Below are 20526 nucleotides of genomic sequence, written 5' to 3' on the forward strand. Positions count from 1 at the left end.
GTCAGCAGAGCTAAAAAAAAAAAAAAAAAAGTAGAAAAAGCCACCATGTGTGCCATTTCAATTAGTGCACCACTTAAGTTGTGTGTGTGTGTGTTGTCTGCAGGCAGTGGAGTGCTACACTCAGGCGCTGTCAGAGGCTGGAGTTCAGAGCCAGAGGGCCGCCTGCTCGGCTCTCAGCTGTCTGGAGGTCAGTGTCTACTCGGATTATCTGCAGCTCTGAGTCATTCTAGTTCAACAAGCTTGTTGTGCATTAATGGGATGAAAAGAGGAAGATTCTTGTGTGTTCTGAAGAGACTTGCTTAATTGTTTCTAGGCAGTAGAGAGCATCAGAGCGGTGATAGCACTGTGTGATTCAGCTGACGAGGAGCTACGCCACGTCGCCATAGAAACCTTGCTTACATTTGGTGAGTGGCACATTCATTGAAATCAAGTGTTTAATAGTCTTTAGCAACATTTTATTAAAAATTTTAAAGATGTGTTCACACTTGTAATCTGATGTCTTGGTCCTGAACAGAAAATATCAGTGTATACAGTAAAGTAAACCAGAATTTGGGCCTGGTTCACTTTGCACTTTACGCTGGTATATTCTTTCATCAAACCAATATCAAAACCAAAAGGTAATCTCACTGAACCGCTTCTCTGATTTCTTCTATTTTTTGCCACAGATTTTAAAGCAATGGTACATGTGAGAATAAGTAGATGTCTTGGTATTGAGCGAGCCATTTACATAGATGCAATGAGGGATTTTTGGGATCTCTAAAGTAAAAGTAGCATCAGGAGGTCCTGTGTCGCACATGTACAGGAGGATAATTCTGTGAGGAAATGATGAAGCTGATTGCGCACAACTTTAAAAAGCAACATAATTTATATGATTAAAAGGGGAAGCTTTAAACAAAGACTCAAGTTCTGCATATTTGTACGTCTTTGGTCATGTTACCTTGATATTTCAGCCAAACCGCACCGGGGCTAAATAAGAGTGGACTAACAGACACCTTTAAAGCAACACCTGCATTCACACAAACTCTCCACTGCAAATACACCTTCTATTGTCACAGATAGACACTGCAGTAGATCTCTTAACACTTTGGAAGAGAAAATGTTTTTTTTTCTCCTCTTTCAGTGATTTTTGATATTCTTCTCTCTCTTTCACTCTGGCTGAAATTGCAGTGCAGAGATTCTTCTGTTACTTCAGATATTTGTCATAATTTGGACAGAGCTTGAAGCCGCGTTTCTAATGAACTGTCATGACCGTTGCAGGTGAGGAGGGGCGGCTAGCGTACGAGCAGCTGGACACAGTTCCAAGGGAAATGATCCGTCTGGGAATGCGGCGAGGAAACGCGGTCACCACTGCCTTCTGAGCCATCACGCCACCTAAAACAAAACCGATCGATTCCCGTTGATTCCCGCCTGTCTTCAGAGGATCACTTTAACCTTCATTAAACCGCACACCTCTCAGGGCTGGTCTGTTTATTAATCTGCTTTCTTGCCAGATGTTTTTCACCCTGCAGCCACAGCTGATTCCTGTTCTCACTTAAGCTGCCTTTTGGAAGGATGTAACAACAAACAAATGGTCCTAACCACAAAGACACACACAACCTGTACCCCTCCTCCTACACACTTGTACTTGCGTTTTAAATATTGGACACACCCTGCACATCTCCTTACCCTGCTTTCTGAGCCAGCCAGACCAGTCAGGTTAAATAAAACTGGAAGTTGAACTGGAATTTGACTGGACCCAAAGCTGCTGCAAAGACTGTGGTAATCTATAAATGCATCTTCACCCTACAAACATCCTCCATCACAAAGCTATTCGATGCACACAATAGTTGCATCACTTACTGAATAAGGATCATCTTGATTGTTAGTCAGCTGTTATGTGATGTATTATAATCACTTAAACATGTTAAAATGGGTGTTTTATGCATTAGAAATGTTTTCTGGTGCTTTCAGAAAATTGCGCTGTTGTACGGCTTGTAAATATGGCCTATTGTCACACAACTGCTGTAACATTTGCAGTTGTGTTCAAACTGTAAATGATGTTTTCTGGTACGTTCCATGTGAGATTCAGGGATTCTTGCGTGGTTGAAAGATGTTTTTGTGGCTGTTTATAATACAAGAATGGCTTCTTGGAGGAAGTGAGGTTAGAAAGCAGTTTACAGTCTTCATGTGAAGAGGTGAAGCAGGTCAGTAACAGTGCCCAAGGTCGACTCACTCAGCAGTTTGCAACGGTCGTCTCACGCTTGCAGTTTAACAAGTGCAATTTTTTAGTACGTGTTTCTTTTGCACCTTGCTGACATGGGAAGCTTGTTCGATGTAGTCAGCTTTGGCCACCTGAGCCTTGATGTGGTCAAGCAGGCAGATTTACACAAATACTCTTTTTGTAAATGTATTTTTTCCTAGCAGGCCAGGAGCTAGCCAAGGGCAATAAATTCAGTTAGGGAATTCATGGAAGTGCACTTGGTGTCTGCACAGACAAGCACTAAGTACAAATGTAGCCACAGTTTGGCTAACTGGAGTCATTCAGCATGTGTACTAACTGGATAAGAAGTTGCAGAATGAAGTGCTCTGCTTTTCATTCAGTCTTAGGTCTGTTTTGTAAGTATGTGGGAAAATTTGCCCGAGGTAGGCATCTAATTCCAGCTTTTTCTCATAGTAAAGGTACTACTGAGTCTGGTGTTAATGCACAATGACAAAACTCATGTTCCCACATAATATTTATTTACTCCTTGTAATTTTAATAACCTTTGAGTCATACTGTAATATGGCAGGTGACAATGTTATGTAAATTAATTGTATATTTGTGTTCTATTTTCAGGTCTAGTATTTGAAATATTGTCTTTAATTTTAAAAGGCCTTCTTGATTTTACTATATCTAATGCTTCATTTTAATTGGAGTTCATTTTGAAGGAATTGAATTTAGAGAATTTTAAAATATGCTCTTTTTTCCCCTTTGAAAAGATCTGAGATATAGACCTCAGTACATTTGAGATTTTGCATTAGAACTGTAACCAAAGGAACATTTGATTTTAAAGTTGACTTTTTAATAGGGGCTCATCCAGAATGTATTTAATACAACATCTGCATTTACTCCAGCACTCCCAGACATATGTTAAAGCACAAAAAGAAAAACCCTCAATAGATGGATCTTGTTGCATTTATTTGTAATTATACAATCCAAGAGCCATATTGATAGAAGTATTTTTGTTTTGTATTATATTCTGTAAATGTGTGGAGATGTTATTAAAAGCTAAAGATTGTCTTTTCTATACAGCCTTTTCCAAACCAAGGTCTAAATTTGAAGCAACACTTTCCTTTTTCATAAATCATGTTAATAGCAGTGTAGTATTTTGGCCTCTTACCTAAATGAACCCGCTCAGTGTATTTCTTCTTTACAAACTTGCATTTAAGTTAATTGGTTTAATTCTTAATCAACATCTAGTATAAGTTGGCAAAATGTGCACAAGTGGAATTAAACATTTTGCTGAAACTGAGCTTACGCCATCACAGTGGTCAATAGCTTCAGCACAGATTCAATCTGTTACATACTGCTTTTCTGTTGTGGTCAGAAGTATTTCCTCTGCTCAAACATTGCATTAAAGTTTATTTTTGCATAATTAAAATGATGCTTGTAGATTCCTTTTAGTCACAGCCTTCCCAAATCAGGGATGTAAGTCAGGATGTAATTCTCGCAGGTACACTGAAATCCTGCATGACTGGGTTTCCCCCCCCCCCCCCACATATTTAGTGAAACTTGAGTGTTAGTGAAATCATGCATGTTAAACTGTCCTAGCTTCATTTGCAAAAATCTTTTTGGAATTGCTGTAAAAAGACCTATGGAACTAGTTTGCTAAAAATAAAAAAAAAATTCTACAAATACATGCTATTGTAAATACTTTAAGCAAAAATTCCTTGTGTGTCTAGTAGACTAAGCTTCACATTTGGGGGGGGGGGGGGGAAAAAAAAAAACGCTACAGTTTCTGCACAAGTGAGTGCCTTTTCAGGAAATTAAAAATTCAAGGCAACGTTTAAGCCATCTGCAGGAGCAAAGCTTTAAAAGGGCATATTAGTGTGCCGCCAGTCTTATCCTGAGTTTGAAACCATTTGTAAAAGATTAAACTGTAGCATTGATCTTCACAAAAGATCAAATTAACCATTGATGCACTGGGTAAAGTAATTAGTAAAGTTAGGAGAGTCAAAAAGCCAGTTTAATTAAGAATTTGCTCCACAGTTTATTTTACTTTCCATAACTATTGCAGAAAAACTTAGTGTAGACCATGTAGACCAGAATGCATGACAGCCACCATAGAACAACTTGTAGGGCAGGGCTATTCAAATCAGTCCCGCGAGGGCCACTTGTGGGACCAAGTTGAATAGCACGGCTGTAGGGGAATTAAGCAGTCAGACCACATGACTTCCTACACGCCAGGGGCCCAACAAAAAGTTCTTCGCATACAGTTAAAATAAATTATATTTAGGCCAACACATATTCCTCTGCTTACAGATGCAGTTAGAAAGGGGTGCGACCTTACTTCCTTCAGAAAATAGCTGAACCCATATTTAATGGAGAAAAAAATATAGCAAAGTAAAAAATAAAAACACCCCGTGACACTTCATTACCCAAAATTCCAAGCCTCCAGACTTTTGATATTGGCTTGTTAGGGTTAAAATGAGTTCCAGGTCAGTCCTGGTCATATGAAGATCCCGCTTGATCCTGGCCTGATGACTTTTCAGCCTCTGCATCACTAAGGTAGCTGGTTTCCTCCTGTTCACCAAGATGTGCTACTTCATCAAGCTCTGCCTCATCATCCTCCACATCAAGAGCAATGTCTCTCAGTTCCTCCAGGTTGTCTGGACCCTTCCCAGTCAGCCTCTGAAGAAAAAAAAGTTAAAGTACAAAGATCAATTTAATTTCTTATTTAACTGTTCATGCACACCTGTTACTGCAACTTTAAAATCATACTCGTGCACAAGCATTGTTCATTTTTAGCATCTTCACTCCAACTGTGCTGACAAATCCATACAGAAGAAAAATCAAATCTATTAGGCATTATACAAAACCTAAATAAAATTTCAAATATACCTCCCCCATATAATACCAGCTAGTATCGAGGCTTTTACCTCAATCATATCCGCCATGTACTGTACATGTTGTGCCAGTTCCTGTAGCTCTTCATTTTCCCCTTGTAGTTTTTTAATCTGTTCATCTCTTGCCTCAATGTCTTTGTGCAACTAGCTCAAAATGGGGATGGAGAGAGAGAGAGACAAAATAAGTTAACATTTAAACATACTGAAACATACACAAAAACCCAACACCACACAAACACGTGTTAAGACTGGCACAATCTATCCAAATTTCAGGAGTTCGGTTTTAGTGAACATTTACTGCAAACCAGACTGGAGCCAACTAAGGTCAAACAGTGAGCGTGGGAACAGCTCACACAGGTAACCATTAACAGATTCTTAGTGATTAACTCACCATCTCATTCTCCTGTAGGACATTGTACAAGGCCTTTCTGCGTTCTTCGGCTACTTCTTTCCAGTATGTTGCAGGAGGAGTTTCTACAAAGAATAAAAAAATTCGCGTTTAAGACAAAGCCATGTGATTCTACAAATGAAAGTGTGTGATCACCACAAACATACCTTTAACCATAAGTTCATAGGCTTCACTTGACATGTCATCTGGTAAACAAGCAGCATCCTCTGTTTGGGTGGCTTTGACCTCCACCTTCACCCTTTTTGAACCTCTGGTTTGTTCAAGTATCCATTGTTTCCGCTTGGCAATTACCTTTCCCTTTCCGGTCTATAAGAGGAGAAGGACATTACTTTATGCTAGTAGTACATGCATAGCATCATAAATAAAAACTTTAGTGTAATAGTCAATACAACAAAAGATTTGAGAATCAAGTCCCTATATACCTGAGTAGGCCTCAGGTCTGTGTTGACTGCCGAGGGTTGGAGGACCTGGAGGCTTTGTCTTAGGGGTCCCATTTTCTTTTGTGGCGGAGGAAAAAAGCTCTGGAAAGGACCGAACAAGTTTAATTTAAAATATTTAGATAGTGTAATCCCTGAAGTCAGTTAAGAAACAAGGAAGTCAACCATGAGATGCTTTTGACATATTTTCCTATTTAAAAGAGTCTCTACAGGTCTGAGGGGCACCACCACACAGGTACACGGCTGTTGACATATTAAGAAAAGGGCACAAGTGAAGTACCTAATACAATACTGCTATGTACAATAAGACAACAGGTGTGTGAATAAGAGCAAGACGTGGATTCAATAAGCAACCATGAGATGGTTTCTTACACAGAGCCGACAGCAGAGACCAGTGAATGTTTACCAAAACCTTAACACTGTTTTATGCATACAGAAAGTAATCCAATCCACCGAATCCACGACCTGTTTGTGTTTTTTAAGTTGCAAAAACATGTTAGCCAAGTTAATGGCTTTAAAAGGGGCGCTGACTTTGTTAATTTGAAGACAAAGACAACACAGCCTAATATTAAAAGTTAAAATGTGCCAATAGCACTGCAAAAGAGCTACACGCGATTTCATTTGGCAATTATAAAAATGAGTACAGACTGCATATTAGTTTAACCTAGAAACATTCAAGTAAACTTAAATTACATCACTTTAAAGATCTGTTATCAAAAAAACGAAAATATAAAATACCCAAAACGTATTTTATGGAAACTTACTTCAAAATATTTTTAACCACATTCCATTAAATTCATACCTTTATATTCTCATTGGACGCCTGGTGGTTCTGCTTTACCTTCCCACTGAAATTCATTCTCGTTCAAGAAATCTGCTGGGTTGATATAAGAAAGTCAACGAGTTAAACACGAAACACATTTGAAGCCAGAAACAAAATACGACACACTTAACACGTCGTTAATGGCTAACAGACGTAATTATAAACATTCGGATAGAAACCCGAATACTAGCGTACAAGAGTAACAACTAGAGCACACCAGCTAATATAGCATTAAGCTAAACGTAATGCAGTTAGCCTCGTAACGCTAGTTAATGGCAAAGCGTTTCAAAGAACTATTACAGAATTGTATCTACCTAACATTTTAATACGGCAAAATTGTACAAGTTATTAAGTGACTCTTGCGACTGAAATCTCGATAAAATAAAACTATCTTACCGTCGTGCCAACACACCAAAACAGGTTATTTATCCGCTGTTTTCGTTTCAATATTCTCGCGCCACGGAGTTAAATACGTGTGCCTAGTCACGTGGTAACACCGCCAATCACGTCGAAGATTCCGCATGTTGCAGTCACATGCCAACACACGTGACATCGTTGTAGCTGACTGCGCAGCCATTTTGGGGGAGGTTGTCGACCGTCGAGCTTGTATGCTGTTAATAGCTGCCTCAAACACACAAAGAAACCAAACGGGAAAGCGTCGGACGACACGTTATTAAATATGGGCCCACCGGGAGACAGAACATGCCACGTGTCGCCTGAAAGAACGGATGATTTAATCTGGATTATCGATTTATCTTGACATGGCATGCGGCAGGGCGAGCCGGAGGTTGTGACGACTGAAGAAAAGAGAAAGAACAAGCTAACACCTCGAAACTTCAGGCGTGAAAGAGGGAGATTTTGTTAAGATAACGTTTGTTTAGCCATTTAGCGTTATATGTGGGTTGACCACTGATCTCCTGGTGGATTTTGACGAAAAAGAAGTTGAGATGATCCGACTGAAGCAAATAGCATCGAGCTAAAATGCTGAGCACAACCAGAAATAGTCGGTGAATCCTTCTGGTCTCTCGACTCTTCCTAACAACACTGGCAGTCACATTGAACCTAGCGAGAAAATGTAAACGCGTCGAAAGATGACTTACCTCATATAGGCCTCAATTAAGCCAATCTGTCAGATAAGATGTAGCTTTATCGTCGGTTCACTACTAGTTAGTGTTGGAAGTGAATGCCTAGATTAGCCTGCTAGCTCACCTTAGCTAGTGTGCTAAAAATACGCCCACATCATGACTATCAGCTGTGGCAGCACCGCGGGCCTTGGGCCAAATGAGTGACCGCAAAAGTCGAGGAAATGTCAAATTACTTTCGCAGTAGTCTTCAATGTTACCCGGTGCCAATATCTCCCGGCATCTGTATTTACCTGCCATGTTCGTTTGTATCCCAACACCGTCTGTAACACACACATAACGCAGTCTCTACAGAGAAACGAACAAAACGACCGCTATGGATAAGGGACTGTGAATGACCCAATTTGTCAGCTTGCTATAGTCCACGATCTCACTAGCAAAAATGATTGGTATGGGTTATTTGTAGTACAATCCGCTTCTGTTAGTTTCAGTGATATTCACAGAAAAAAAATTTAAAGTACAATTTGATTTGCTGTATTATCTAAATCTCTTGTTTCCCTCTGTCAGTTGCAGCTTGTTTGGAAAAAAAAAAAAAAAAAGCTCATTTGCCTTGAAAATCATGTCTTAAAACATGGATTTCTGATCAGGTGTTAAGGAGATGTAGTCTTAGCCCTTTGATCATTCCCTAGTCAAGGCTGCCCTTTAAAAAAGTGAAATGACATAGTTGCGTTGCATTTTTTTTTTCTTCAGTTCATAGTGTGTAAGAGATCTAGCTTAGAGTTTTGATGCGTTGTTTCTGAAAAGGGTAGTAGCTCCATCCTTTATCAAACGTATTAAACACCAGAGCTTGTCACAAAAATACACTGCACAAGCGGAAAAGACGACCATCAAAATCTAACCATGGGGGACCCAACTTCACGAAGAAACCAAACAAGAAATCGACTTCGAGCTCAACTTCGGAAGAAGAGGGAATCTTTGGCTGATCAGTTTGACTTCAAGATTTATATAGCCTTTGTTTTCAAGGAAAAGGTTTGTCAGTACAAAATAGATTTGAATTTATGTTTTCATGGTCATTTGTGATGTTAAAATGTTCTTCTCTGTATGACTATGACAAAAGGGTGATCTTGTCCTTTTTCTGTCTTTACAGAAGAAGAAGTCAGCACTTTTTGAGGTAGCTGAAGTGTTGCCTGTGATGACAAACAACTATGAAGAAAACATCCTACGAGGTGTACGAGATTCCAGCTACTCTCTTGAGAGTTCAATAGAACTCCTGCAAAAAGATGTTGTGCAACTACACGCACCCAGATACCAGTCAATGCGAAGGGTAAGACAGCCATCCCAAGACAGATTGATTTAAAGGGAAACCCTGTTCTTTTTTAATAGATTCATGTCTCCCTCTTTTTTTTCCGTCATAGGATGTGATAGGCTGCACGCAAGAAATGGATTTTATCCTTTGGCCACGCAATGATATCGAGAAGATTGTATGTCTGCTGTTCTCCAGATGGAAGGGGGCAGATGATGAACCCTTTAGGCCTGTTCAGGTCAGAGCTTAGCATATCGCAAGATCATACGGGTGTATAACGTTTAATGCCTGTTGTTACTTTGACTTAAACGTAACTGTTTTGGTTTTTTTTTTTTAATTAACATACATATAATTTGGGGAAGATAGTTTAGCTGAAACTGGATCTTAAGTAAGATTCAAGCTTAATTTAAAATAAAACTATTTTGGAACATTAAAAATAAATCTTCATAGGCCCAATTATATAACCTAACAAGTTTAAAAACACACAGAAGATCATAATCTCTCTTCCCCCATCCTATTTTGCACTCCATCCCCTAGCTTCTGTCTCTTTAACTGAATATAAATGCATAAATATATACACAAAGCAGTCGATGGGGAATAACAAAAACTACATTTACTTATTTCCACCATTTTCCTTTCAGTGAAAATAACCCTCTTCCACACATTTACATGTTGTTTTTCTTGCATCTTAAGAACAGGATGTAAATAAAATGTTTCTGAAGCTCCAGTCTTGCTTATAACAAATCTTTTCTGGTATGCTCAGGCCAAGTTTGAGTTTCATCATGGAGACTATGAGAAGCAGTGCTTGCATGCTTTGGGTCGTAAAGACAAGGCTGGAATGGTCATGAACAACCCAACTCAGTCTGTATTTCTCTTCATGGATAGACAGCACTTGCAGGTAAGCAAGTCCACAGAAATTTTAACAGTTTTGAAAAAATGAAAATTCAGACGATGTAGCCAATACAATTTTCTCCAACTTTTTTTTTTTTTTTACTTTTTAGACTCCTAAAACTAAGGCCACAGTTTTCAAGTTGTGCAGCCTCTGCCTGTACTTGCCCCAGGACCAGCTGACCTGCTGGGGTGTGGGAGACATCGAGGATCACCTCCGCCCTTACTTGCCTGATTAAGGCTTCTTGCTCCACTCAGCTACAGAGACAAGCCTTTCCCCTCCCTCCTGCCTAAGCCTTCAGAAGCAAATTTATGTACTCATCTCCTCCTTTTCCCTTTAGAAGATTTGAACTCATGCTTGGATTTCCTTTTTTGTTCCCCATTTGCTCTCCTTTCCCTGACCTGAAGCTGATTCAGTTCCCACCCTTTTTTTTTCTTCCCCCCAACCCCTCATTTTCAGTATTTCTTCAGCTTCCTCTGCCATTTTTGGATTGTTTTTTTTTTTTCTTTTTTCTTTTAAATTTTGCATCCTCTTCATCCCCCTCCTCCTTGCTCACCCATGTTTTTTTTTTTGTTTTTTTTTTTGTTTTCCATTTGAACCTGCACGAACATTGATTTTGAGTGGTTGGTTGTTCTCTTGGGAGCTACATTGTCAACAGCACCGGTCATTGAAGGAACTCTTTATGTTGCATCAAAACAGGAACAAGCAATACACAGGTCTTCACGGTGGTTCTCAGATGGACGTGTTTAAAATCCTTGTTGTCATAAGAAAGGATTGTTAAAGCTTGTTTGTAATGTCACCATGGTTTCTAAAACCACTTTAAACAGTCTTTTGACCAAGGAAAGGTTGATCAGGTGTCAAAGCACCTGTTTAAGCAAAGATAACAAGATGAACAGTATATCAAATCATATGGTGTATGTATGCTTCTTGTAAACCGCCTTAGTTATTTTGCTGGACTTTTAAAAGATGTTTTTGTCATTTGCATTTTTCTGAAAAATATTAGGCAGGCCTTTGCTAAAATCTTGAGCGTCTTGAAAGGCATTGTACACAAAGTTGAGAGATTTTGGTTAGATGTTGAAGGCTATTTTCACCATTCAAGCCACTCATGCACTATTCATTTAAGCTACTGAAATCTGATGTTTCTGCTTTTCTTTCTTTTTTGGGTTACGTGGGTTGGTGAGCAACTGAAATGGTGACATAATTGTTTAACATACCTAACATTGCTAAAAGTTAACTGATTTCTATTAAATTAAACTAAAATTCTGAATTTTCTTCCATGTTTATCTAATTAAAATCGGATTTTGTAGGCTTGCTAATTGAGGACTGAAGTACATAGGACATGATTTTGCTCCTTGATTCAGTTGAAAAGGTGTTAAGGCATGTAACTTCTAGGTTTTATTTCTGTTTGATCTCCAATCAATACTGCTGATCATATCCCAATACAATGCAAATTCTGCAAACACAACTCTTTGTCCAGTTGTTTTATTGCATGTCCATGAATAAGTGGCACCATGATGGCGCTGAATTGACAGCTTTGTAAAAATTGTCTTTAATGTTTAAAAGTGTAATAGCTATTCAAGATTAAGTTACCAGTCATATCTGGAAGTGGGACAACCAACACAATTTTATTTAATTACAAATGTGTATATACAGAGAGAAACAAGCTTTGAATACTCATCTTTTCCCCATCAGGACATGGTTAATCTGTGATTTATGGGGAAAGACAGTTAGCTATTGCCCAGGTGTTTAGTGTGTCTCCCTTGTGCAATGAGCTTTCCTGTTGCTTTACTGGTGAGATCTACAGTGGCAAATGCCAGCGTTCTTCCTTGTTTCAGGACTTGTGCGGTGATGAGTACATCCTCACCCATCTTGGCAGCATTCATGTACCTGTAACATGACATTTTCCCCACATTAGTTGTACTATAGTTTATAAAGTTATTTTTTTAATCTGACAGATGACACTGAATGACAGATGGCAAAAGGAAAAGTAGTGACAGTTGGCCTTTGACACAAGCTCACACCACACATTTTCTGTACTTCATCAGCTTAATTAGTTTCTTTTAGCCTTGTATGTCTACATTAGACCACATCTTAGGACAATCGATACTGAAAATGTGTCATCTGCTGTCAATTGCTGCATAAATATAAGTACAATCATGACTGAAATACATGCTCCACGATAGATTTTAGGCACTTGGTTTCATCACATTGAATTCTTTATTTGGACAAATAATAAATTTAGAATAAATTTAGACTGAACTGTATAACTGAATGACGGAGGATTTTCAGGAACTCACGTTATGTTCATGTCCACACTGACACCTGGAGCTCCCCTTTCGGTGTACATGATGGCCATGGTAGAGACTACGTCCACCAGGGTGGCTGTCATTCCTCCGTGCAGCGTTCCTCCACGGTTAGTGTGCTCCTCTTCTACCCGCATTTCACACACCACCTTACCTGGACTGGCAGACAAAAGGTCCACCTGGGGAACAATGCAACACCGCACAAGCCACTAGATATGCATATTAAACATTAAACACCAACACTCTTCAATGAAAGGTGTGTTAAAATAATAAATGTCGCAAATTTACCTTGCTCAAAACTCTGTCGAAACCTGGGTTATCCACCATAGCCCTCATTATTTGTTTTAATGTGTTTAAAGTCAACGAGCCCATTTTCACGGCTAAAAATGTTGACAATGTCAAACTTCGGTTTGTTTCAAACCGGAAGCTGTTCCGTTGAATAAATCATCCGATGACTTACAGTCTGTTAACCATAAATATAAGCTGTTAACTACTGCGTATCAGATTGGTTAAAAGGTTAAGCAAAAGTTTATTATTTATTTATTTCTTTATTAGTGCTCGTGTTTATCAGTTACTTACTAACAGGTTTGGTAATTTTGCATTAATTTGAATATTTTGTTTCCTTTGCATTTAATCAATATATTAAATGTAAACTATTTTTAATTATATTCTTATTGAAACTATTTTAGGTATAATTGTTACCTTCACCACTCTTTTACCTTTTACTCTGACCGCTTCAGACAGCTTGGGCATTTTTATGCTGCAAGGAAAGAGCTAACCTTGCTAATTTACCCGGAGGTTTTTCGATGGTACACCTGGTTGGGAGTTGCAAAGAAAGAGAAAATGGAGTGATATTCGCCTTTAATTACATTATATCACTAATAACTCCGTTATTTGGGCTTAGAGAGAATGGCGTCCACATCGGACTCGGATAAACCTTCTGTTTCACATGTAGAAGAGGAAAGGACACGTCAGTGTGCGGAGTTTGCAGCGATAGCGGGAACTGATAGCGCCGTGGCTCAGTGCTACTTGGCTGAAAATGAGTGGGATATGGAGGTAGAGTAACCTGCTTGCTGGGAACATGACCTAAATGGGATACCTCTGGAAAACTGCCCCTTTTTCTTAATCCAGTTCAACACAGCTGCAGCCTGTTTTACTGATTAAGTCTGTGGGTAAAATGCTAATAAATGTCTATATAGCGAATATAAAAATGTTATCGAGCCAGATCTTGGTTAGTTTTTGTCCAGTATCAAATAAGTAACTTTTTGTCACTTTCCTTACAGAGAGCCCTGAATTCATTCTTTGAGGCAGACATGGAGAGAGTATTTGAAGAAGATTTTCAAGAAAATGACAGCAGTCCCAAAATTAAGAGGCAGAAGGTTGAAGATGAAGCTCCAAAAGAGTGGTGAGTCTGTGGTTTTCACTGTCCAAGTTAATATGAGATGGCTTTTCTTTAACTTGTTCACTGGTTACACAAATAAAAGTACTAGTCCAATAATGACTCGCATTAAAGCGCAGGAACTGTCCCTGAAAAATTTCCAGCATTGATCTGACTGGAGACAGTCCTGCCAGCTCTCAGAAACTATCAGAGGAAGATGATGGGAAGCTGTCCCTGGTCTCCTGGAATGTGGATGGACTTGACACGGACAACCTTGCAGAACGCGCTCGAGGCCTGTGTTCCTATTTAGTCTTGTAAGCATCTGCTAAATATGTTACACATATTTTGAGTTCATTTTAACAGAGAGGAGCTGTTCTTTGTTTCCTGAACAGTTTGCTCACATGTTGTTGATATGTCATTTAACATCTGCAAGTTTATTCTTCTTACACAGATATACTCCTGACGTAGTGTTCCTACAAGAGCTAATTCCCCCCTATGTCCAGTATCTAAAGAAGCGGGCTGTTAGCTACCTGATTATTGAAGGTAAAGCATATTTTGAAGGCCATTTTCTGTTGATATATTCTGATGTGTTAAACTATGAAAAACACAGGAGTGCATAATGACTGCACTCCATTCAGCTTCTTTGGTTTTAAGGTGTTGGTGATGTGAATATTTGTTCGCTGTCATACTTGCAAGGAATGAAGCTATTGTTGAAGTTAGAACAAGTTAGTATTGTCTCTGGTTTGCTATGCAAAACACTTCTGATGTTGACATTTTCACTTATTCGTCTGAACTCACACCCATTTTCTTTTGCTTCACTGCTTTGTTGACATGTTCCTGCAACTTTATGTTCTCTAAAGTGTGGTTTTAGCTTGAAGGTAAAGTCTGTTAGCATGTAACGTCTGTAGGTCTCTGCTTACTAAAACTCTTAAAGCATAATCTGGTGTCAAAGGTCTGATCTTGAGCAACATGTACGGTCTTTGATCAGTTTGGCTGATCTTTTATGCCTGCATCAACTTAACTCATTCAGCTTTCCCAGGTTTTGTTTTACCCTTCGCGTCAACCACTATCATTTCCATCAAAAATGTTTCTTTTTTTAGTGGGTGTTGTTGTTTAAGAGCTCCTGGTTGAAACTTTTCTTCCTCTGAACTTGTGCAGGTGGTGAAGAGGGTTACTTCTCAGGAATGATGCTAAAGAAATCAAGAGTAAAATTCTTGGAAAGTGAGATAATAGCTTACCCCACCACACAGATGATGAGAAATCTCCTTGTAGCTCAGGTTGGTGTGCCATCATTTATTACCTTTGCTCAACATCAGTAAGACGACATTAACAGAAGTGCGTCTCTCCATTTAATTCAGGTGACTTTTAAGGGTCAGAAGCTGTGCTTGATGACATCTCACCTTGAGAGCTGCAAGGGCCATGCAGAAGAGCGGATGAAACAGCTGCGGGTGGTGATGCAGAAAATGAAAGATGCTCCTGATGATGTCACCATCCTGTTTGGAGGGGACACAAACTTGAGGGACACTGAGGTCAGTCAGTGGTCTTTCCAGTTAGATTCAGCAGGCAGACTTGTGTCCAAACATACTCTAAAATTTACTCTTTAATTTTTGCTTTGGGCTCACTGTCAGGTGGCTAAAGTTGGTCTGCCGACCAGTGTCTGTGACGTGTGGGAGCGACTGGGCAAGCAGGAGCACTGCCGCTACACATGGGATACCAAAGCCAACAACAACAAGACGGTTCCCTTTGTCAGCCGCTGCCGCTTTGACCGCATTTACTTCCGCCCAGCTACCAAGGAAGGAGTCCCACGTCTGGCCCCTGATCATATGGCCTTGGTGGGGCTTGAGAAACTGGACTGTGGCCGCTACACCAGTGATCACTGGGGAATCTACTGTAGCTTCATTGCTGGATAGAAACAAACCAAACTAAGTCATTTCAGATCTGATTTGTGTTTTACAGCCTCAGAGCAGAGTTTGAGCCTCAAACCTCTCCATGTAAGACACTGACTTTAAACATTATCTCCGGATTTTTAATTAGTTTAATCATGTTTTTTGTTTATTTTATTTTCCAATTAAAATGTTGAAATTACACAAGAATAAATAAAGTTCGCACTGTTTTGGAACCAGAGTTTGAAATGCTAAAAGTATCACTGCCACACCATCAGTCTACATGATTTTCTACAGCAGATCAAGTTTATTGATGTTTAATAATCCAACTTTATTTATTGAAAGACTAGTTATTTATCATGACCTAAAAGTTGTAACTTCAAAGATTTTATGGACTTTCAGGAAATTATATTGCTCTGCCATCTTCCAGCTGTGCCCATATATATTCAGTACTGTACAAAAGTCTTGAATCCCATTTAATTTCTTAATATCTTGTTTATGTGAGTCAGTCCCCCTTGCAATCATTTAAAATATTTTGATTTGTAGTAATAATTTTCTAGACTTTCTGAATGCTGTTCAGTTTTGGCTGTTTATAAACTAACATTCAGATAGACATAATTTCTTTTCTTTTTTTCCACCTGGGAAACCTTTTTCAAATATAACATTTTAACAGGTATTAAATAGCATTTTTGCACAAACAACTTGACTTCTAAATTTCTGTTTGCTAAAAACTTAAATTTTAATTTTGGCGTGGTGTGCAAATTTTCCTTAAAATAATTTAGTCTGAACCACACAAATAGTAGTGTAGGGTCATTTGGACAGAGAATTGAATTTTTAAAAAAAAGGCAGCAGACATCCTTGGAAGAGCTCTGGGAAGTCAAAAAGTCTGGACAATTATTCATCACGACTACTAGAAGGATAATCACATAAGATAAAGGGTTATGATTTGCAAACATTTAAGCTAGTTTTTATCTGCACCTATTTCCAAACAACATGAAGAAATGAGTAGATGTTTAGGACTGATCTGTGACAGGGGGGTTTGGTCACAGAGACATGAGCATAACAGATTACAACAGTTATGCTAATTCACATTAGTAATATGACCATAGACTGCATATAAAGGGAATAAGACTGAACAATTTTGTATTTTGTACTGAGAACCCGGGGTACATTGGTTCATGCAATATTGGCTTTTTACCACTAGAGGGCAGTATAAAGTTCATTTGCAACTTTATCAACATTAAGTATAAAGCATTAAACATTCAATATTAGAGTGCAATTAAATTAACTGAGCTATTATAAGATCACATATAATTTTGTAATCAGAAAAAATTCTGGCAATAGCTACAGTCCATTCAGTGTAGAGACGATATCAATTAGTTAAATGTTAGTTCTCGTGTGATTATGAGTTCCATCCATCTATCCATTTTCAGCCGCTTATCCTGTTGTTGATGTTTAAAAAATAATACATATTTTGCACTTTTGGCAACAAGATGTTAAAAACTGTTGGGGTTTTTTTTTGTTTGTTTTTTTTTTTTGTTTTTTTTTTTGTGAAAATGAACATGTTCCATCAAATTTGCTCCTCTGCAACATTATCTGTGTGACTTGACCGCAGTGTGTGTGCCTTGTTTTATAGTTGCGTTAATAGCACTCAATAAGCATTACACATAGAAAAATACAACAAAAAGCCACCAAAGAAATTAATTCTGTCTTGGATTTACTTTGATAAAGTTCTTCCATAGAGCTGCTGAAAAGCAGCTCTATGGTCTTGTGACCTGATGGTCTGCGGTTCAGTTCCTGCTCCCCTATGTTTATGTCAGGAAAGGCATTGGCATTAAACATGCCAATTCACCTGTGTGATGATTTGTTGTACTGACAACTTCCGAGGGACAAGCCTGAAGGATAATATCATCTATTGCTTTATATTTTTTTGACAGATGAGTGTAAAGTGATTTTTGTCATGTTATATTAAATTTTTACCAATAGATAGCACGATGCTTGCGAGCCTACGGTTCTCTCCAATGGTTAAACAATTGCTTAACTGCAATTAATACTATCAACAATGGTCCCCTTTCAGAACTGTTGATGATTCAGCCTGTTGTGGCACAATTCTGAGAGTTAAAGTACCGTCCATGAAATCTGTAAAATTCTTAATGTATAATAAACCTATTTAATTTAATAAACGTCACTTAGATTGACAAAGCTTCAGCAGAGTCTACATCTGAACCCTCTTGGTGAGTCTGAGCTCTCCCCAAATGACATCCAGTCTCTGCCAAAAAACTGTCAAGACATCCTCACATCTCAGTGCTGAATGAATTTATGAGTGTGCTCTTATGTTGTTTCAGTTGTTGTTTTTTTCACCTGCTACCACTCACAGTGAAGAGCTGACTGTAAGAGAGGACATACAGATGTGACTCTCCTGAAAGCAGGACTCATCATCTTTCTTTCTCATCTGTCTACTTGGTTTATGACTGGCAAAGACACTTGGATCAAATCTGTCCAAAGTTCCTCTGAACCATAAAACACGTGTGCATACTTTAAGAGTAAGCAGTTTTCAGATTTGTCTCCAGATACTGGCTCTTTTATTTCCATCGTGATGCTACTACTGAAACATCAATATATTTGGTCACACTTATCTTTCTCAAAGGTTCCAATGTTTCATATCTGAATTAATGAGGCAGCATAAAAATGTAATTTAAAATAAAAAAGCAGTATGGACAATGGGGACCAGAGTAGTGTTAAGTTTTGTTATTTGTCACAATGATATTACTGGTAAAAGATCGAATTCTTACATGTGACTTTTACCCCTCTAATAATGTCTGACTAATGTTTTTTCTATAGTTTCCTTACTTTCAATTTGAATGCATTTTCATTTTTTCATTTCAGTACGTGATTATTGCACTTTGTTTGGATACAAGTATGGGATTAGGAGGATTATCAATGGATGAAAGAAAACAATAATCACAGAACCCTGCAGCCTGTTCAAGCAGATTTGTCAGAAATCAGAGTAAAACTGATTCTCATTGCAGTGTCACTTTGCCGCGCAGAAATAAGGAGAGGGTCATGCAGGGCACAGATGGAGGCAACAGCTGTCTGAGCTAAGACAGTGGTGATGTGATGTAACCCACTGCCTGGAGCAAGATGCTTCAGCCTGCAGCCCATCAGCATCTCCTTCCTGCTTCCATAAACATCCGCACCATAAGTTTCCCAATGGAAGGCTGCATGGACGTACTCCAAGATAATCTCACTCGGCCCGTTTGGCTTCTTTTAGAATTTCCCTCTCTGTGTCATCGAGCACCATCAGCCTCACAGATGTATTTTAGGAGCATAGCCTGCAGTGTGAGCTATGGCTTTCATTTGAGGCCCGTCAGAATGAATGTTCTTGGTTTGTGCAGACATATCTATGTGCTGCTGGGGAGACTCTGGGATGAGGTCTGTTCTTTGAGGTGAGGCTGAATGATGATGGATCTGACACATATCTGACCCATGTCTGGAAAAAGTCAGTAGCTCGTGGTGAAGAGTAACACAAAGTCTGTGCCACTGCTCCTTGAGACAGACAGAGCAGTAAAATAGATCTGTTTCTGTGTATTTGATAAACTTCGGCTGAGATCTGTCAGGACTGTTGTATTTTTGTTGAATTGAGGATTAAAGCGGATGGTTGTGAGCTGTTTTTCTAGTCTCTAATTGTGTGTTTAAAAGAACACTCTATTTGAAAACACACAAACACTCACCTCCCTCTATGCAGATAGCTTGTCAAAAGCAAGACAAGGGCAAGCTTAAGTGGTGCTCCAATCTACAGCTCCACAACTGCATCCATCACCGCCTCACTTTATAATCACTGCGACAAACTGCCCCAGAAGCCAGTATTATTTCTAGCTTTACTGTACTGCTGCTGAATATTTGAGTACTGACAGTTATTTTGAGGTTTGCAAGATAAGGAGAAATCCTTCTGAGCAAGAACATTTTCACCATCTCAGAGGGTCAGACATGAAGCCAAGTCATGTTTATAAGCTTGCTGAAAACTGTATTGTGGCCCTGAGGTTAAAAAAGAAACACACATACACTCACACATACACAACACTAGACAAAAAAAACCCCAAAAAAACCAAAACAACTAACTGGATTCCAGAAAGCAAAACAAATCTAGTTTTTGATTTGCCAAAACTGTAAGGCAGAATTCAGTAGATTATTGACAGTTCAATAAAATTTGGGCGAGATGTAACAAATTCTAACAATTTATTCCTCCTTCATAAATAACACTGAACAAGCATCGTACAGTGATAAATAATATTTATACACTGTAAAATTCTCTGTATTACAAAATACAGTATATGTGTAATGCACTTGATACAGATGGGGAAGTATTATGTTTCATAGCACTGAACATGAACCTTGAGTTGACCCATTAATCACACTGCCCTTCTTTCAGGCGTGCAGTCACAAACCAGGTTCAGGTCCTTTGTAGGTGTCTATGAAACATACTTCCCTCAGGAATCAGTTGTTGCATAACTATATCTAAAGTTAAGTAGAGCCCATCTACGAAGAACCAAAGCCTTTAGTGTAAATCATCAACTTTCCCTCAATATTTAAATTCCAGTTGAGTGGCGAAAATATGTGTATAAAATGGCCAATCAAGTTCTGTGTGTTTAATTTTTGCATTAAACATGGTGTGTGTGTGTGTGTGTGTGTGTGTGTGTGTGTGTGTGTGTGTGTGTGTGTGTGTGAGGGAGGGGGGCAACTCTGTAAAGTGCCATTAAAAACATGTTTCAATAAAAAAAATTCTTTCCATACTTTCAAAAGATTGTAAAGCGTGGAAAAATAGATTTTTGGGAGTCTAGCAGCTGTAAAAATCCTCATCCATGGATACATTTTTAGTTAGACTCAAACTGGGAGCGTTTCAGTCTGATGCTGAATTAGGGACAAATTGGATCTGT

At 38.7% G+C, this 20526-nt stretch overlaps 5 protein-coding genes across 6 annotated transcripts in view; 3 read left to right on the forward strand and 2 right to left on the reverse strand.

Moving 5' to 3' along the window:
- The window catches only part of ripor2 (RHO family interacting cell polarization regulator 2), a 46502-nt gene extending 42959 nt beyond the window's left edge, over positions 1–3543 (forward strand). The window contains exons 20-22 of the mRNA XM_079258246.1: positions 104–187; positions 314–404; positions 1258–3543. Of these exons, the coding sequence (XP_079114372.1) occupies positions 104–187; positions 314–404; positions 1258–1358 (276 nt within the window). The 3' untranslated portion in view covers positions 1359–3543. The remainder of the gene's footprint in view (positions 1–103; positions 188–313; positions 405–1257) is intronic.
- Positions 3544–4286: 743 nt separating this feature from the next.
- Positions 4287–7921, reverse strand: gmnn (geminin DNA replication inhibitor). The gene is made up of 7 exons (XM_079259130.1): positions 7855–7921; positions 6734–6808; positions 5917–6015; positions 5641–5800; positions 5477–5559; positions 5119–5229; positions 4287–4870 (listed from the first exon to the last, which is right to left on the reverse strand). The coding sequence occupies exons 2-7, from the start codon at positions 6788–6790 to the stop codon at positions 4679–4681; spliced, it is 702 nt and encodes a 233-aa protein (XP_079115256.1). The 5' UTR covers positions 6791–6808; positions 7855–7921; the 3' UTR covers positions 4287–4678.
- Positions 7922–8714: 793 nt separating this feature from the next.
- On the forward strand, positions 8715–11559 carry cUnh6orf62 (chromosome Un C6orf62 homolog). The gene is made up of 5 exons (XM_079259131.1): positions 8715–8865; positions 8984–9160; positions 9252–9377; positions 9903–10037; positions 10141–11559. Exons 1-5 carry the CDS (start codon positions 8737–8739, stop codon positions 10264–10266), a joined length of 693 nt encoding a protein of 230 aa, XP_079115257.1. The 5' UTR covers positions 8715–8736; the 3' UTR covers positions 10267–11559.
- A 4-nt stretch (positions 11560–11563) lies between these two features.
- On the reverse strand, positions 11564–12753 carry acot13 (acyl-CoA thioesterase 13). 2 transcript variants are annotated; one of them, XM_079259133.1, is made up of 3 exons: positions 12620–12753; positions 12326–12510; positions 11564–11915 (listed from the first exon to the last, which is right to left on the reverse strand). In XM_079259133.1, exons 1-3 carry the CDS (start codon positions 12701–12703, stop codon positions 11756–11758), a joined length of 429 nt encoding a protein of 142 aa, XP_079115259.1. In that variant the 5' UTR covers positions 12704–12753; the 3' UTR covers positions 11564–11755. The 2 variants fall into 2 exon arrangements, with proteins under 2 accessions (XP_079115259.1, XP_079115258.1); XM_079259132.1 differs by having other exon boundaries at positions 12326–12540; positions 12620–12740.
- Positions 12754–13162: 409 nt separating this feature from the next.
- tdp2b (tyrosyl-DNA phosphodiesterase 2b) lies at positions 13163–16486 on the forward strand. Its single transcript, XM_079258354.1, has 7 exons — positions 13163–13387; positions 13615–13736; positions 13874–14023; positions 14161–14252; positions 14868–14986; positions 15068–15238; positions 15338–16486. The coding sequence occupies exons 1-7, from the start codon at positions 13241–13243 to the stop codon at positions 15617–15619; spliced, it is 1083 nt and encodes a 360-aa protein (XP_079114480.1). The 5' UTR covers positions 13163–13240; the 3' UTR covers positions 15620–16486.
- Positions 16487–20526: the final 4040 nt, after the last annotated feature.

Source organism: Telmatherina bonti, assembly GCF_933228915.1.
Source record: "Telmatherina bonti genome assembly, chromosome: 19".
NCBI classification, from domain to species: domain Eukaryota; kingdom Metazoa; phylum Chordata; class Actinopteri; order Atheriniformes; family Telmatherinidae; genus Telmatherina; species Telmatherina bonti.

What these genes read in the sequence shown, in the direction of transcription:
- gmnn (XM_079259130.1), bottom strand. Translation starts at nt 6,790, where the DNA reads ATGAATTTCAGTGGGAAGGTAAAGCAGAACCACCAGGCGTCCAATGAG. An exon ending in CAGACCTGAGGCCTACTCAG is followed by an intron (nt 5,801 to 5,916) that starts GTATATAGGGAC and finishes CTCCTCTTATAG; the next exon opens with ACCGGAAAGGGAAAGGTAAT. An exon ending in CTATGAACTTATGGTTAAAG is followed by an intron (nt 5,560 to 5,640) that starts GTATGTTTGTGG and finishes TATTCTTTGTAG; the next exon opens with AAACTCCTCCTGCAACATAC.
- cUnh6orf62 (XM_079259131.1), top strand. Translation starts at nt 8,737, where the DNA reads ATGGGGGACCCAACTTCACGAAGAAACCAAACAAGAAATCGACTTCGA. An exon ending in GATACCAGTCAATGCGAAGG is followed by an intron (nt 9,161 to 9,251) that starts GTAAGACAGCCA and finishes TTTCCGTCATAG; the next exon opens with GATGTGATAGGCTGCACGCA. An exon ending in AACCCTTTAGGCCTGTTCAG is followed by an intron (nt 9,378 to 9,902) that starts GTCAGAGCTTAG and finishes TGGTATGCTCAG; the next exon opens with GCCAAGTTTGAGTTTCATCA.
- acot13 (XM_079259132.1), bottom strand. Translation starts at nt 12,703, where the DNA reads ATGGGCTCGTTGACTTTAAACACATTAAAACAAATAATGAGGGCTATG. An exon ending in TCGACAGAGTTTTGAGCAAG is followed by an intron (nt 12,541 to 12,619) that starts GTAAATTTGCGA and finishes ATGCATATCTAG; the next exon opens with TGGCTTGTGCGGTGTTGCAT. An exon ending in AGTGTGGACATGAACATAAC is followed by an intron (nt 11,916 to 12,325) that starts GTGAGTTCCTGA and finishes GTCATGTTACAG; the next exon opens with GTACATGAATGCTGCCAAGA.
- tdp2b (XM_079258354.1), top strand. Translation starts at nt 13,241, where the DNA reads ATGGCGTCCACATCGGACTCGGATAAACCTTCTGTTTCACATGTAGAA. An exon ending in GATGAAGCTCCAAAAGAGTG is followed by an intron (nt 13,737 to 13,873) that starts GTGAGTCTGTGG and finishes AAAAATTTCCAG; the next exon opens with CATTGATCTGACTGGAGACA. An exon ending in TAGCTACCTGATTATTGAAG is followed by an intron (nt 14,253 to 14,867) that starts GTAAAGCATATT and finishes GAACTTGTGCAG; the next exon opens with GTGGTGAAGAGGGTTACTTC.